The 18,048-nt window shown below is 33.5% G+C and overlaps 1 protein-coding gene across 4 annotated transcripts in view; it reads left to right on the forward strand.

The window, feature by feature from the left end:
• The window catches only part of LOC150085413 (serine/arginine-rich splicing factor 10-like), a 129,545-nt gene that overhangs the window by 15,872 nt on the left and 95,625 nt on the right, over positions 1–18,048 (forward strand). For 2 of the 4 annotated variants that reach the window (XM_090373210.1, XM_090373212.1), the window contains exon 2: positions 5,917–6,021. The exons of the other annotated variants lie outside the window; for them this stretch is intronic. In XM_090373210.1, the coding sequence (XP_090229336.1) occupies positions 5,917–6,021 (105 nt within the window). The remainder of the gene's footprint in view (positions 1–5,916; positions 6,022–18,048) is intronic. 4 annotated transcript variants of the gene reach the window in all.

Raw genomic sequence — 18,048 nt, forward strand, 5'->3', positions numbered from 1 at the left:
TGCTCAACTTTTCCAGATCCTGTTGCAGTAGCATACTGTCCTTACTGTCATTAACAACTCTACCAACTTTCGTATCATTTGCAAACCTGGACATTAAGCCTAATGTACCTTTATCAATATCATTGATAAATACAGATAATAGCAATGGGCCCAACACACCCCTGGGGGACACCACTAATAATATTAGCCCACAAAGAGCAGTTTCCATTGATTTTTTTTTTTACCACTCTCTCTTCTCCCACTCAACCATCCCTTTACCATATCAACAACCCGCCCTTAATGCCATACTGCTCCAACTTGTACAGTAGTCTTCCAACTGCAGCAGTATGAAAATCTTTCCTGAAATCAAAGTATATGATATCGAAATTATTTTTGCATCCAGTTTCTTTGTGACCACATAGTACCAAACAATGTAATATCCAGTCAGAATTATATTCTTAATTCTGACATATTTTGTATAATAATATCATAAAATGTCATTAGAAACAATGCTTGTTATCCAAAAACCCCAATTAACTGTATTGTCAAATCTTGCGATAGTGATTTGACACAAAAAGGAAACTGTGGAAAGATATGAATCAGAGTTTTGCTTGAACATACATCCCAGGAGTTTGTTACTGCTACAGCTGTTATTGGCAAAATGTATTGACATTAGCAGTGTTTCAAATGAATAGGAGGCTAATTCTAGTGAAATTTATTTAAATAATTTTAAGGGGTGTAAGCTATACAAGAACACTTTAACTGTGTCTACAGTAACGTGAGGGGTCGATAAAATGAGTAAATTCAAACTCCCAGTTAAGACAACTAACACTGGCATAATAGAGCCAGTGGAAAGATGGTATCACTATGAAAAAGGGGATGTTTCATTATGGATGTTTCGTTAAACAAATTCAGTGCAGGCTTTCCCAGGGTCAAGAATTAAGCTTGTCAGCATAGAATTTGTGTGGCACAAAGTAAAATGATGCAAAGGTAAAATGAGAGTGAAGTTAATTATGCTACTGACCAGCAGATTGTAGTGGAAATCCCTATATGTAGGTGGAATGGGCAAGCAAGTGTGATGATTTCAGTTTGTCCATAATTGATTAGAGTAAGTGGAAACGAAACTCACCATGTGAAACAATTTTTAAACCAACTAGATGAATGCTATTTTATATTAACGTGTTAGTAAAAATATAAAAGAATATTTTAGACTTAATCATCACCTATGAATCAGATGACGTCACAGGGCTGACAGAACAGAAACCATTTGCAGGGACTTAAGGAATTCTAAGTTGGACGATGAGGAGAGAGAGGTAGCAGTTGTTGAAGGCAAAAGAATGGGTTTAATTTTAGGAATGGAGATTATGATAGCCAAAGCTGCTACATGGTCTCTATCAACTGGGGAGAGAGCACAAATATATTAGAATAAAGGTATACCTTTAAAGCAATAGTCACAGAAGCTATGAATACATATATACCATTAAGAAAAAAATAATGAGTAGGATGCTGAGATGGATGGATGAATGATGAGTTAGCTGGTTTAATAGAACAGAAAAAGATGGCATAGGAAAGTTATAAGCAATAAATTACTGAAGTTTATAACAGCTACAGTTTTCAATGTGTAAACATGTTTTAATATTTTTTTGTAATAGTATCACAAAAGGTTAGGCTGGCTAAAGCACATTATGAAAAATTGCTGACTGAGAGAGGGGGGGGGGGAAGAGAGAGAATGAATGTGTGAAGAATAGGGACGGAGGTTTTGATGTGTGAATACAAAAGAGAAAAATGAATTAGATGTTTCCTGTATGGATGCTGGAAAGTCTTAACCCAGCTGATGTTGAACAGGTACTTTGTATCAATATTTGCAGAATAAAGACCCTTTGTATTGAGGAGAAACTGTGCGAGTGAAGCTGGGAGCCATGAAATTAGCAATATTGAAATTTCAAAAGTTAATTTTTTAGAAAAACTAGAGCCTTAAAAGTGAAAACTCTTGGAGTTGATGGTATATACACTGAAAGGACAAAATTTGGGGGATATGTGGTTCTTGGGCAATGTGATGCTCTCACAGGTATATAGGTACACTGCATTCACATAGTTGGTAATTCATTGTCAGTAGGGATAAATGTGAGTTAACCGATTTTGAAAGAGGGATGATAGTAGGTACCCGACGCGTGGGCTACTCTGTCGCGGAGGTGGTACAGAAATTGCACTGTCCCCATTCAACAGTATCGTGTATATTGGGAATATTTCCACAATAACATCTCATTGTGGACAGCGATGAGAAAAATCTTTAGTTGAATAAGAAAAGTCGTTAGTTGGATTGCAGGGTGGCTGCAGAGTAGGAGGCAGAGACCTGCAATTAATGGTTATTCTTCAGATTGGTCTGACAATTGTAGTTCCCCAAGGATCCGTATTGGGTGGCCACTGTTGTTTCTAATTTTTGTAATGATATCAATGAAAGGGATATGGGACATGATATCAAAATTTGCAGCTGTCAGGATAAGTAGAGTATGTGATCAGTGCCAAACAGTGCTTCTTCGGGTTAGATAGACTTGAGGGGGGAATGGTCAGAAAAGTGCCAGCTAAGTTTTAATGCAGCAGAATGCATCTTATACTTGTGGAATAGTACCAACTTGCCCACTTGGTGGGATTGAATTAAAAACAATAGAGGAAGAAAAAGGTTCAGGAGTTATATGGTTGGATATGAAATTTGCCGAGCAGTATAGAGAGGCACCAAGGAAGGCCATGGTATCCTATTAGTGATTTATTGAAATTTGCTTGTAGGGATAGTGGTTATAATCTGTCTGTAAGGTAATTGTAAGACTGCCTTTGGAATACTCTGTTTAAGTATGGAGATTGCACCTAAAAAAAAAAAAAAAAACATTGAGCCCCCCATGAAAGGATCAAAGGTGGACAATGTGCTTGGTGATATCAACAAAAGGACATGCATGCGATGAAAGATTTTGAATATGTGGGCTACAGATTTCGTTATAAGGCTCTGAGAGGGAGATATTTTCACCCATATAAATTATTCCAGAACTAGGGGGAGCATATTCAAATTGTGGGGGGAGAAGTTTAAGAATGGATTAAGTTGCCTCCATTGGTGGTTGAGGTGATAGTTTGGAGATTGGAAGGTCAACTGGATAGATACCTACATGAGAAGGGAGTTAAGGAAAGTTTTTTTTTATTTTTTTTTATTTTATTTGGCTGGTGTAGCAAAAACTTTAGGCTTCCCTTCACCATGTGGCCAATACTAATTGTGAAGAGATGGCATCAAATATACGTGTAATTACTAATCTTAAATTATAAGAGGAACTCATATTTTTGTAGGACTGTAATTCCCTCAACACCCAATCATGGATGAATGTAGTATTATATGAACCAACATCCCATGTTTAATATTAAATAAATCAGTTTGAGTTTTAAAACAACTACGTATTAAAGTCATCATATATTCAATTCTCATACCTACCATAGCGAATTACATGTAATTATTGTATTAACACTTTTTTGACAAAATGGTGCCTGTATAGACACCTTATTTTAAGTTTTTCCTAATACAAACAAGTGGGAGTTTCTCTCCTCACTAAGGCTTGAAAGTAGACACTTAGAAAGTAGTTGTCTTATATACTTTAAATCTATCAAGGATGCAGTCACAGCATCTCATTTGCTCAGCTATCATGACTTGTTTATAATAGGAATAAACTAAAAGAAACAGGTTATAGTATTAAAATGCTTGTTCATTTATTCTTGCTAAATATATATTCTTTTTTGGTGTTACCTATATCTCAGGAATGTTATTTCAGATTAAAATGGATGTGGTGTTTTTTTAGGCAAGTAACTGAGTTGCAGTTTCCCCATGTTTACAATGCTTGATTTCTTTTTCTGTGGAACAGTAAACATGATTTCTTAATGTGAATGTTTACATTTCTTAAAGTAAATGTGTTTTTGCTTTTATTATTTTTTTCTGTTCCATTGAAGCATTTTTCACTCTAATTGATAAACTTTTTCTTTAATTGATATGCAGTTATTAATATATAAATGCATATTTAAAACTTTAAATTTTATGCTTAGGTTTTGAATTTTCCTTTATCAGAATGAAACTAATAATTAATAACAATAGTTCAGTGTTTGTGAGCAGTTATGAACCTGTGGTGAAATGATTATGACATGTTACTATATTGTCCAGCTCATTGACCCAATGAATAATGGAAATGATTCTTGTTTTAGTGGACAGAGAAATTAAGGGCATCTTGTGCAGCTGAACTGCAGAATTTTACATAAGTTTTAAAACCACTTAAAATGTTAATTTTTGTATGCTTCACTTTTCAGATTTTATTTATTCATACATATTGTGGTCACCTACATCAGAAGTGTAGTTATCACAAAAATATTTATGAATAATTTGTAGTTACTTCCCTCAGCTACTTGAGTTGACATAAATTATAGTAGAATGTCAGCTGTCCAAAATAATTTGAAAGGCTGATTTTTCTTTTTTTTAATTAATGGTTGTATTTGAGACAAATATTTATTATACTACGAGAGTATTTCTGTTTTTTACACCGTATATCTGGTGAAATGTTGGGTTAGGACTAATGGGTTTTCTTGGAAACCATGAGTGATAGAATTTAGTCATTCACTAAATGGAAATATTCACTAAAGTTAACCCAATTTTCCACAATATATTTTGTTCTCTTCATTTCATATTATGTTTATTTGCGATGGTTGCTTAATATGGGACATGTTTTGCTGGCAAGAATTAGGGCCCCTGGTGCAGATGGACCAATGTTTCACTGGTTGTTATGTTTGTTATTTTTGGTTTTTAGGAGCATTAGCAACTAAGGCCATATTGCTCTGGGGATATGCGGTGGTCATTCCCTGACCTATCTGCATCCTCTCCGTATTTGGTGGTCATGGGCTCGAATCCCGGTCTAATCAAGAAGCGTGTGCTATGCACTGCTGCTCCTGCCCACCTGACTGCGGAGGCACCCTGTTTCACTAGTGATGTCTACCGGCAACTCTCAGGAGATTGTGCCCCTGCCATGTTGCATTGCTCCAGATTCAGTAAGAATAATATCGGCCCAGAACTGTGCAGTTTATTATTTTTCTCAGTTTTTTTTTATGGTAAAATGTCAACAAAAAGAAACAGCACTGAAATTGGCAGAAAACCAGGAAAAATGTGATATAATCAAATTGATGTTATTAAGGAACTTGAGAGATTTTGCAGCAAAAAAAAAAAAAAAAAAAGTTACAACAAACGAAACAAAAACTGATCGAACATTTTAAAAAAATTAAAATTTTTCCCACATAAAATTTGCAGTACAATGCCTATCCAAATATACATATGTATGCAAATGTGCAAATTTTTATGCATAAGTTATTATTATTTTAAATTAAATAAATTTGTTTTTTTCATGCTATTTAAAGTCTTTCTTTTACCTTAATACATTATAACAGAATTTATTTAATTTTACCTAGCGTTCGATTATCTGGAAAATTTTGCTATCTGGAAGAGGTCTGACATAAATTATTCTGGATAACTGACGTTCTACTGTATTGTGATAAAAGAATATTGTTTTACTCAGTAATAGCATTTATTTATAATGGATAAAAAGGATAAAAATCAATATACTGTGTAGCGAAACGAAAGAATGCAAAATATTTTGTAACTTAATCTGGGCATATAATTTGGTGCTTTGAATTCATTATTATTAATGCATTTATTCATGTTAATCTAAGAAATTTTATCCATAAAAACTAATGTTCACATGAAATATTAATATTTGCTGACTTTTTTTTTTTTTTATCTGGGAGAAAGAGGTTCCCCCATAACTAACCTTTTATCGATATATAACAATTTCTCTCATCCCCATGTATGATTCCTATACTGAAAGAATTCTGAAATCATATTACATACATTTTCCCCATTTGGTTTAGACCAGAGGAACTGAGAAGCCTTTTTGATAAATATGGCCCCATAACAGATGTCTACGTACCCTTGGATTACTATAACCATAGACCTCGAGGTTTTGCTTACGTTCAATATCCTTTTTTTTTATATTAGTAACACTTTCATTTACAGATGAACACTTTTCAGATTTTCGTATGTTTTGCCTAGCTTTTCTGCAGTGTGTGACAAAAGTAGCACACACTTTAAGTTCACTTTTCTTATTTGAGTATCTTATTAATATTCATTCAGAAGAATGAATATTAATGTGCATAAAGTAATATGAAATAACTGGGAATTTTGTTTGATTAAAATGGGAAATTACAAGTTTTAAGCTTTCTTGAGTGTTTTGAATAAGGTGGAGTGTATATGTTGAATATTTTTATAGGAGCTTTATAAATATAATTAAGTTAGTCAGTCTTGTAATGTTAATGTCTTATTTGGCAATTATTTGAAAGATATGCATATTCATAAATTTTTTCAGTGAGTAGAAATATAATTTAGTCGCAGTTATTATCAAACCAGGGGGAAACTTTTAAATATAAAAAAACTTATTTAAAGAGCTTAAAATGTATAAAGCTAATGGATTATTTGCAGGTTGCTGTAAAGGCTATATATATGGATGAGCACAGGATTAGCACTATAACTACATTTATTAAAACTTTATTATAACAGTCATTTGTTTCGGACAGTTTACACCAAATAAGATAAGAGAAATACGTCACTGTGTGTTAACAGATGTTTAATAAATTTTAGAGGTCTAAACACAGAGTAATGATAGAGAATTTAGGTTATAGTGAATAAATTGAAAAAGTAATAAGTTACTGATGTAAGTGCTTGTGTTAGGGAATGTAGGTTGCATGCAAGTCAGCATGTTAATTTTCCAGTTTATTCATCATAATTAAATATCTCAATAGTTCATAATGTATGGTTATGCTATAATTTAATTCTATTGTTGCTATTCTGTTTAGATATTCTAAATTTAATGAATATCTTTTAATTACACATGGTGAAGTGTTTCTCTTATTCTGTTTAGTGGACTTATAAGAATTGTTAGTTGTGATCTTGTTCTCACATTAAAAGTTTGCACCAGTCCTTCATAACTTAAAATTGACTAATGTAACTTAAAATCACAAATTAATGGGTGCTGCACAAAAGCAGGTATTGGTGCTGATCTGATTGAAGGACTGTTGCAAACTGTCTGAAACATGTTTGCAGTAAACAGCTTTAATCAGTGTAATAGTAGTGTTAACTGTGTTCATCTAAATTGAAGTTAAGAAAACATGATTAGGCTGTTTTGCCACCAGTACTTATAAAAATATACATATGAAGCTTTTGGGAAATTAATAAATCTTCTCTTCCATTCTCATATTCAATAGGAAAAAGCTTGTGTTTATAATTTGATTCTCTTTTGTATAATATCCAAGTTTTATTTTCCTTCATCATGATTCTCAACCACAGAGGTCTTTTATACAATTCAAATGAAGCTACTGTACATATGGTTACAGAGTGTTTAGTTGGAGTGAGGCAGAAAAGTCAATGTATTGATATTTTGTTTAGATTCTGCATGTTACATTAGAAATTAATGGTAACCAATTCCTGTTTTCAAATCAGCTCCTACTGTATAACTCCTAATAATAAAATAAAATGGCTATTCCTAATGATATATGCATTGAAAGTCAGTTGTTCTGAGTGTGTTTGTTTCCTTGTATATTTGTCCATTTTGTATTTTGACTTTGGCTGTGCCAGCCCTTCATGATTTATAAAGAACTCAAGTCTGGCACCAATTTTTGTGTTCAGATATCAGACTTTATTATATTTTTAATACTGGATTAAATTAATCCCCATCATACCAGCTATGTGACATGTCTACAGTTTACACAAATAAACATCAAATTCTCCCTCACATGTCATTGAATATTTTTTCTTTAGAATATTTATTAGAGAAAAAAAATAATGGTAATGCTGACAAGTGAAGCATATGTTTGTGTCCAACTGCTTTCACAACATGCATGTGGTGTGCTGTGAGCACACTGAATGTTCTTAGCTTGAAGGGAACAGGGACTAAACAGTAATCACCAATTAATTGTAGATTTGCTAATTTTGTAAGAGGTATTTAATTATAAATTGCAAGAGAAAAAATAATTATGGCTAACATTTCTGATTTATAAATTTTTTATAATACCTGTTTATTCTCTAATCAAGATACTTCTGTGTATATTTGTTTGCTAAGTTAAAGCTGATCTTTAAATTTGGCATAAGATTGCCATTCTTAGTTAACTTGGCAAAATCTGTGTGTGGCGAGAATTGTATTTATTGCGGTAATTTACCCTGCTATTATATCAATAATGAAATTAATGTTAACACAGTGATGATCCTGGAGTATAAACAGAAAATTTATTTTATTCAATATATCTGTATTATCCAGATGTATTAATGAGTAGCTCTTGAAATCTAACAACAGTATTTCACAAATAGCTCATGCCTTAGATCCTAATGAGTTAGCTTTTGTTCTGCTTGCATGGCAGAACATAGCTAATCTCATTAGTACTCTTAGAATCATTCAGTTTACCAAAGACATTTTAAACTTGTATACTTAGGCTGTTATAATATTACCAAAAATGAGTTAAAGTGTGTTATATTTGACATCATTTGTTTCCTTGGATTTGAACTTTGTCATTTGCACATTTGAAAAATGTTTTTGTTTACATGTACATAGTTCAAACTATGGTTGAAGGTACCTCTCAAGTGAATTTTTTTTTTTTTTTTTTTTTTTTCAACCTATAGTGGTATATGTGGTGCCACCTAAGCTTTTTATTCCATGATCATAATATTAAAGATAAAATAAGTCTATTGCCCATCAAAATTAGCTACTTTCTTATTAAATTTAAGTACAGTCTTTTAGTGTATTTGTATATAAACCAGGTGATAAGACCTGCAAGCATATGCATTAGCTTTATGCTGACCAAAAAAGATGAATTCCAAAAGCTGTGTTGAGATAAAATTCTGATGTGATTAGACTTGAGAGTAATGTATTCCAAGAGTATAGCCTTTGTTTTATAGATAATTCTGATGCTTGATAAAAGAATGATTCTGTTGAAAAGGGCAGCATAAGAAGGTACAAAATCAATTTTTATTACTTTAATGTTTTTTCCCCTCCTTCATATAAGGACATAATTGTAATTAATTTAATCCAGAGGTTCCCTACCTTAATAGCTTGTGTTTCCTTAAAATATTTCTTAATTTTCACATTCCATCCTCCAGAACAATGGCAAATAAATTGATTTGATGTTATTTAGCAATGAGTATGTACACTTTCATAAATTAATACACACTTCAGTACATTAAACAAAACAACTGAACCCAACAGAGGATTTTTAAAAAAAAATTGTCTATATTTTGTTAAAATGCTTAAAAACAATACACATCCCACCTTTCTCCAAAAAATGAAGTGTGCTTTACATTTTGGAACCTCTGCATTTTATCAAAGATTTGATTTATAATCTAAGATTATAAGTCAAATCTTTTATGGAATGTTATCTACAAAGGTCACACTGCTCTTTTAGAGTAATGTGGCTACAGTGCTGCCTTTTCATGATGGTGCCTGATCTGTTATTCTTGAGAGAGAGAGAGAATGTGAATGAACTAGTGTTGAAATGAGCAGAAAGTTGATATACACATTTTGTTTACTCATACTACCAGATAGATATGCTGAAATATGCTTTATCTGTTTAACAGTACTGTTGTGCCTTTCTGTATCCACTTCCAGCCTGGCAAAAAATTTTGAAAAAACATGCTTTCCAGAATTGTCTACTTGAACTGTGGAGATCAAACAGTTTTACAAAGAGCTTTCATATATGTTTACTGGTAGTGCCATTTGGATTTCTGTCCCTCTACTGTAATGAAGATGTAAGCAAGTTTCTGCAATTGTAAAAGGTCATTCTTTACACTGTCATACTTGGTCACAGCTTTACTGGAACGAAGACTACAGGGAAGATTATATTCACATCAGTGTTCCCCCTACTACTGCTTCAGCATTGTATCCCTACACATGTACCAATGCAGGGAGGCATTGTACAATTACCATGTTGTGTGCTTGTCAGTATCATTGTGGATAAATGATTGCATTGCTCTTGGGGAACCATTCATTATTTTGCACTTGCTGGCACAGATTTTAGCTCTGCAATTATGCAGATGTTAATGTCTTGGGCACCAGCCTAGGAATATTTAATTCTTACCAACAATTACTTTGAGAGATCTAAGGCCTCAAATTTCAGAAGTTATACAGGTGTACATAAAAAATAAACTTGTAGAGGTTGTCAAACTTTTCAGCCAGTGAGGAAGGTTGACATTTTTTTTTTCTACGTTGACAGGCATTTCTAGTTTTATACTTGGGAAAAGAGGAACAAAATTTTTAGTTCAAGCCAGATGATTTAAGTTAGTGAGTGTGTTTATGGACAAGGGAAGGCAAATTGGATACTATTTAGGGTGACCCATGATGGCATAGTCATAATAACTCTCCTTGAAGCTGTCACAAACTTACCTATTGGGGCACAGAACTTCAGCATACAGATACAGAATCGTTGAAATTTTGGTTTGGTCACAAAGGGCCTAAATTGTATCTGTTGGATGTTATTTTTTTTATTTTAGGGAGGATATGGGGAGCAGCAGACTGGTTAAGCGGTATTGCCAGTAAACCTTAGCATGAAAAATTGCTCTGAGTCACCTGCCTGCCCCTAATTTAGTCCCACTGTTTTGATCTATGAGTGTGGGGTAATCAGTGATTCCCAAAATTTTTTTCAAATTTTACATTTGTGTTCATACTGAACTCTTGAGTTGTGTAAACTTGGAATTAGATGTAACGTACAAAATGTAGGCATTTCTTGGCAGTTTCTCTTTACTGATATGGCATAATTGAGGCATGATGTTTCAGCAACTTATAAAGATTTCTTAAATGAAAGAAAGTGTTGCTTTGAAAAGAGCTGTATTTTAGGTTTACTTAAAACAACCTAAAAAATATAAGTGAAAAAAATTAAGGTATTGTATGTATTTGTTTGGGAAAAATTTATTTTTGATTTTAATTTTGATGTGAGGGGGAGTGGAAGCAACACATTACTAGTTGTTAGCTGGTAACCTGAAATGTTCTCCATAGGTCATGAAATTCATATTAAATAATTAAAAACATTTTCATTTTGTTTTTTACAGTTTATCTATTTTGGTGCTTGCCGTTAATTTTGAAAATCATGGTTTCTGTCTCTCATCCTCCTATTGGGAGTCACTGTTGCCATGAGAGGAGACAAGAAGACTGCTTGGTAGCTAGCTATGACTTGGACCTGTACCCACAGAACATGGGGCTACACATAAATTATCTGATACAATTATTTTAATTTTTAAAGTATTTTTTTTTTTTACTTTGCAGACTATAACAGTTGTCATTCTTTTCCACTCCCTTCCGATTGATTGAGTGACTTTAGGAAGGAGATAACAAGTTGCTTCTTAGTTAGCAGATGACCTGTATTATGAGGTTAGATGAAGTCACACCTTACCAAATAACCTCCACTGTAATTATTTTTATCCCCCACCCCTTCCTTAATACTTGTCAATGAGCATACTTTACATTAAATAAAGATAATTTTGAAGTATTCAAATAAAACCAATTGGATTAAATGAATGACAATTAAATAAAAAGCAGTACATAAGGAAATTTGTAAAACCACAAATCTAGATAAAAATGAACTCAGTAAAATAAACCAAGAAGCATGAAAAAAAAAAAATAGTGAAATTGTAATTAGATTAAACGAAACTGATTAAAATTAAAAACTGTCAAAACATAAAACTTGATTGCATATGAGAAGCTTTATAGTGCAGTAATGAATAAAAAATATAAAAATGAGGAAAGAACAGAAACAGACATGCATAATTTATAAACATGTGTGCTTTTATTGTAATTTTTTTCAATTTTATTTCATTTCTTTTTCAAACTGATAACTAATGGTTTTTTTTTTGTTTTTTTTTAACTTGAGTTTCTAAGTGTGTTTCTAATTAGTCCTTTATATTCATTTCATTTTGGTTCATTTATGATTTTATTTTCATTATTAGTTGACTTTACTATGGTTATTTTTATCCAATATGATAACAACAAAGCAGAACCTCATTCTGAGAAAGAGAGGACCCTGCTTGGTTACAGGACTGCATGGAATACTGCTAGCTATCCCTACCCTTTAGCAAGTTAATTTTTTATAAAAATTAAATAAAGCATAACTTCAACACAGAAGTTTTTGCTTATGACTGTCACCTTAATGACAGTCATAAGCAAAAGTAGAATTGATTCTTGTATTGCTTCTGTAGTGATATTCAGTACCCTGAAAATCAGGGGAGAAGACATTTCAAAGCCTGTTTGGGATTTGTATGGAAGTAGCAATTACATGTGCTGTGTAAAAGTTACTAAAAACACAAAAACAGTCCCTGATTTATTTGCCTTACACACTAATGCTAGGAGTATATGTTAATAAATTTAACTTAGAAACTAAGTTAAATGTTCGAACTATTGGTTGTCTTCAAATGTTGAATTGTGGGTATAACAGAAACATGGTGTTACTCCAATATTTGGGAAGCAGTACAGGTAATCCTCCCATACATGGTAGTTAGGTTCCTATAAAATCTTGTATAGTGCAAAATCTTGTTATAAGAACCAGTACAAAAAGGGTGGTTATGTTCCAAGATCTAACAAAAATACACCATTTAGTTAACAAAACTGACAAAAATACACCATTCTAGATTTCGTATATCTTCTACTCTATTTAAAAAATTGTTAATCTGGGTTTGCTTGCTTTTACTTGGTAGATATTTGTAATTTCATCATATGAAACTAATACTTTCTGAGCCGACCGGGCTAGCCGAGTGGGTAAAGTACCTGCCCGGCAACCCAAAGGTCGCGGGTTCGATTCTCGCTTCGGGCTTGGATCAAAGTACTGCAAAAACCTTGGGAGGTGCAATATGGCCACAGAAGCCGATGCGCCAACAACTACCAAATCAAAAAAAAAAAAAAAAAAAAAAAAAATACTTTCTGAAGCTCCCTTTTGAACTTTGGGCTCCTTTCAGTCAAAGAATCTGAATTCAAAAAATAAGATTCTAGTTGCCCAGCTCACTTTATGCCTTACCATATACTTTTTAGAGTAAAATTTGGAAGTTCAGAATTTTCATTTGTGCTATCATCCTCTGAATTAATTTGATTTACTTCCGATACCATTTCCACCAAATCCGCTTCTCCAGCCTCTTTTTCTACCAGTAATTCTTGAACGTCTTTAGGAATCATATCTTATTTTTATTTATTTTTTATTATTATTTTATTTATTTTTTTTTTACTTGTTATAAGAACCAGTACAAAAAGGGTGGTTATGTTCCAAGATCTAACAAAAATACACCATTTAGTTAACAAAACTGACAAAAATACACCATTCTAGATTTCATCATCCTCTGAATTAATTTGATTTACTTCCGATACCATTTCCACCAAATCCGCTTCTCCAGCCTCTTTTTCTACCAGTAATTCTTGAACGTCTTTAGGAATCATATCTTATTTTTATTTATTTTTTATTATTATTTTATTTATTATTTATTTTTTTTTCGAGGAGCTTCTGCAGCTAAGGCTGTGTTGCTCTGTGTGTCCTGAGGTGATTTTCTATTTTTCTGGACAAAAAACCAGTTTACGGGAGATAAAGCCACGCTACCCTTGCCTGAGACCGAATTATTCCGCCATGTGAAAAAGACCTATAAAAATTCCTCCTCTCATTGATGGGATTTGAACTTAGGTCTTTTCCACCCGGTATGGGGATGAAAACGATTCTACCAACTGTGCTACCCACGAGGGCTTCAGTAAGTCATATCATCAAAACCTTCCCATCCTACCGACTTAGCAAGTTCTACCATAATACCGATTCAGTTTCGGCCAGTTTGATCATATTTCCTTAATGAACTGACTCGGTCATACATTTCTCCAACACTCATTTAATATTGATGGATTTACTTCTTTTGGCGATAAAGCTATGATTCCAATACAGTCCACAATTGAAAAATGTTTCCATGCCTCCATCACTTCAATTTTCAATCAGTTCAATTCGGAATAAATTTTTTCCAAAATCCATTGTAACAATTTTCTGATGTAATGTTTCAAAGGCAGATATAATGAAAGAAGTTTTACTGGGTGGCAGGAACATTACTTCAACGTTTCGATAACTTAAATCTAGAATTTTCCACAAGGTCAGTAGAACAGAACCTAACACGGGGATTTCCCCTTATTTATTTATTTATTTTTTTTTTTTTTGCATAACGATTATCGAGCCAAAAGCAGGGATTCACAAAAAAGAATGGAAATGTTTAAAAATTACATCCAACATAATAGCAGTGTTTCCCTGCACAAAAGATCAAAAATACTGTTTTATGCGAGGTTTGCTGCAATTCTCTAATTGTGTTATATAAGTACCGTGTTGTGCGAGGATTGTGCACTTTATCAATCGTGTTACAGCGAAACCATGTTGTAGAAGTACCGTATTACAGGGGGGTTGCCTGTATTTCAATATGATGGTTACAGTATTTACAGAAAGAAGGGCAGGAGTATTTCATAGGCCAAGTGATTGAAGAATAATGAATAGCTAACAGATAAAGGAGGCTGACAAATCAAAATGTCTTGTGGGGATTTTAATTTTCCATGTATCATTTGGAACTTGTGGGTTGGCAGCTCACTTAATACCAGAATATTCCTTGATTTACTGGATGACGTTTTGTACGATAACATATATAGAAACAATAAAAAAAATAATAAAAATACAATCTGGTTATCAGCTGTGTATTAGGGAGTGTTCAAGTAAAGGAACAGTTAGGTGACTGATCATTTTATATGTCTATTGATGTGGGATTTATTAAAAAATAATTACTCTCAAGGGTAAAGGGAATAGGTTTTCTTAATCATGACTTAAAATGAGTAATTATCTTCCTGGGTTATTTAAAAATTTGAACTCCTGTTTAGAACAACTAATGCTGACATAGTAGGACTAATGAAAATGTAGTATCACCCAGAAATATGGGGTAGTAGGTATTCATATTTATTTTGGAGGGATAGGATGATGGGGTCATGCTTCTTATCAAAAGCAGCCTGAAAGCAATAAAAGCTTTCACAGATTTGGAAGTTACACATGATGATATAGAATCTGTGTGCTGTGAGTTAGTTGGAAGAAAAGGTTTAATAAGAATGGGAGTAATACATAGACCAGGAGACCACAAGAGCCTCTATGTGCAGATCAAAAGGGTGAGCAAGGATGAATTTCTTATTATGGGTGATTTGACCCTTATTGAATGGAACAGGTGGGAGGGAAACCTACCCTGGGGAATACTTTTAAAATCAACCTGATGATTACTATTTGTATCAGCATAAAAATGTTCTAGACCTGATCATCGCCCACAGACCCAGATGGCTTCATGGCAATGAAGGGGCTGAAAATAAAGGAACCATTATCAGGGAGTGATTGCAGAGTTAAGTTTGAGGAGAGGTAGGAGTTATTGAAGGCAAAGGAATTGGTTTCAATTTCAGGGAAGGGGACTATAGCAGCTTAGTGCTATATGCCTTCTGTGGGGGAATAGCCCACAGAGTAAATAAATATGAATACCTAAAGATATAATTTATCTTTAGTCAGACGTCACAAATGCATACACCATTAAGAAAATAGCACAAGGTGGATGAATAATGAGCCAGTCAATTTAATACAGCAGAAAAGATGGTATGGGAAAGTACTGAAGCCTATAGTACTACAGAAAAGGTTATGTTAGCAAAGGCTAATTATGAGAGTGCTTGCTAAGGAGAGCAAAGACAGGTGATAAGGAGTTTTTTGTTTAAATCTAGTCTCACTCTTGTGCAATGGATATGGGAAAGACAGATAATCAGCAGGTGTTGCATGCAAATGCCTGCACGCAACAAGTACTTTATATTTACAGATAAAAGACCATGTCGGGAGAGGTTGTGTGAATGAAGCTAGAAAGCATGAAAAGTGGTATTGAAAATATGGAATATAGTATCAGTAAAACCTTTGAGCCTAAAGAAGATTAATGCTTTTGGAGTTGGTGGCATTTAGCTATTAATTTTCAGGGAAACAGCCAGAGAGTGCATTGAATGATTAAGATTAATTTTGAGAGCATCATTGGACTTGGGAGATTCCTTTGACTGCACCAGTGCTAACGTTTTTGCCAATACATAAAAGTGGTTTTAGAAGCAAAGTGACTGACTGTCAACTGGTCATTCTGACTCAGTAGGGAAAATCATTGAGGAATGATCAAGCATGTAATATTTATATAGAAATGGAATTCGGGTTTTGTGAAGAAAAAATGTTTAACTAACTTGGTTGACTATTTTTAAAAGTCACTCATATGCTGGATGCAGAAAATCTTGAGGCTTATTTATTTGGGTTTTAGCAAAGCATTTGCTAGTCTTTTGTGAGAGGCTTTGTAACTGCGTTGAGATCACAGAGATCCTTAGTTGGATCTCAAGGTGGCTGTAAAGCACAGGACAGTGCATTGTGGTTAAACTTCAGATTTAGCTAGTTTTAAGTGGCATCCCACAAGAATTTGTACTGGGACCACTTAATTTTCTTAAATGACATCGATGACTGGATAGAGAGCATGATGTCAAAATTTGCAGATGATATTATATTAAGATTGGGAAAGGATTTAGTGATCAAAGCCAATCAGCACTTATTCAGGATGACTTGGGCATCGCAGATGGTTATGGAAGTGACAGTTATTTTATTAATGCACCTTTAATCATCCTGTTGTCATTCAGCCAGCCTCTGCTCTGATTAGTGACCTTGCTGATCACCATTTGACAAAAGGTTGCTCATTGAAGCGATCCGTTGTCTATGGTAGAACCAAATAGTTCTGAAACTGGTCACAACAGTGCCTTTGAGTTTTTAATGAATAATGGATTCACCTATGTGTAATGTTATGCAATTAAAAATGAAATTAGGTATTTTGGGTTGACTCCTAGACAAACCTAGTTGTTTCTAAGAGAGAGACATTTGTCCCCAGGCAAGTCAGTCCGGTACATATATTATATGGCCTCTCATGCTGAAGAATCCAAGCATATAGTGTTAGTTACTTCTTATATCCTGTGCTGTGAACCTTATAGGTTTCCATCCTTATTGAGATGGGTTTGTATTGTTCTTAATCACAGACTGTGATGTTGTCCACCCCAGATGTCAAACTCTCTTGTCTGTAATTGCTCATCTTTTCTTTAGCTCCTTATTAATTGGGAAAATAAAGGGTGATTCAAAAAGAATTGAACACTTAAAAATTTATTATTCAGTAACTAGGTTATATGTGAACATGTAGACAAAACCAATTTGTAAAGGAACTATCACAGTTATTTCTTTTATCTTACAAATGCTCAATATGCACCCCTTGTGTCACACAGCACACATCAATCTTGTAATCTAATTCATACCAAACCCTTTGTAGCATATTACTGTTGATGGTTGAAATGGCAGCCACGATGCATTGTTTCATACAAACATTTCATACATTGTTTCATTGGTCATACAAACATGAGATCCTTGATGTATCCTTACAAGAAGAAATCACATGAAATCACATTTTTGGTATCTGGGTGGCCACTGTTCCAGAGGCAGGTTATATATGTTAAGTTATTTTTGACTCACCCTGTATCAATGCTTCATCATTAGATTCTGTGACAGTTTCCTCAGTTGTCTTATTATGATTGAGAATCGCTAATGTTCTCAGTTTCTAGAGGACGGGAAAACATCCCAGAGTCCAGTGATTATTTCAATAATGTTTCTGGTGGTTTGTTGCATTTAAATGTTGCCTTTTTCAATATAGATGGATATTCATCCACTGGTATCTTTCATTCTTGGTAATATTTTTGAAAGAAGCTTCTCAGGGATCATATCAGTTATTTAACATCAGTCAGGGCCCATTATTGATTTTGTTGATTGGACTGTGCTTTCAATTGTAAAGATGTTGTAAATTTAGTACTTTATCTGTCACTTTAGATTCTACTGCTTTCATCTTATGAGTGACTTACCTGATTCCCTCTCCTTTTTTTGTATTTACATATAAGC

This window comes from Mastigoproctus giganteus, chromosome 5, assembly GCF_048544385.1.
Source record: "Mastigoproctus giganteus isolate SK-2022 chromosome 5, ASM4854438v1, whole genome shotgun sequence".
NCBI classification, from domain to species: Eukaryota; Metazoa; Arthropoda; class Arachnida; order Uropygi; family Thelyphonidae; genus Mastigoproctus; species Mastigoproctus giganteus.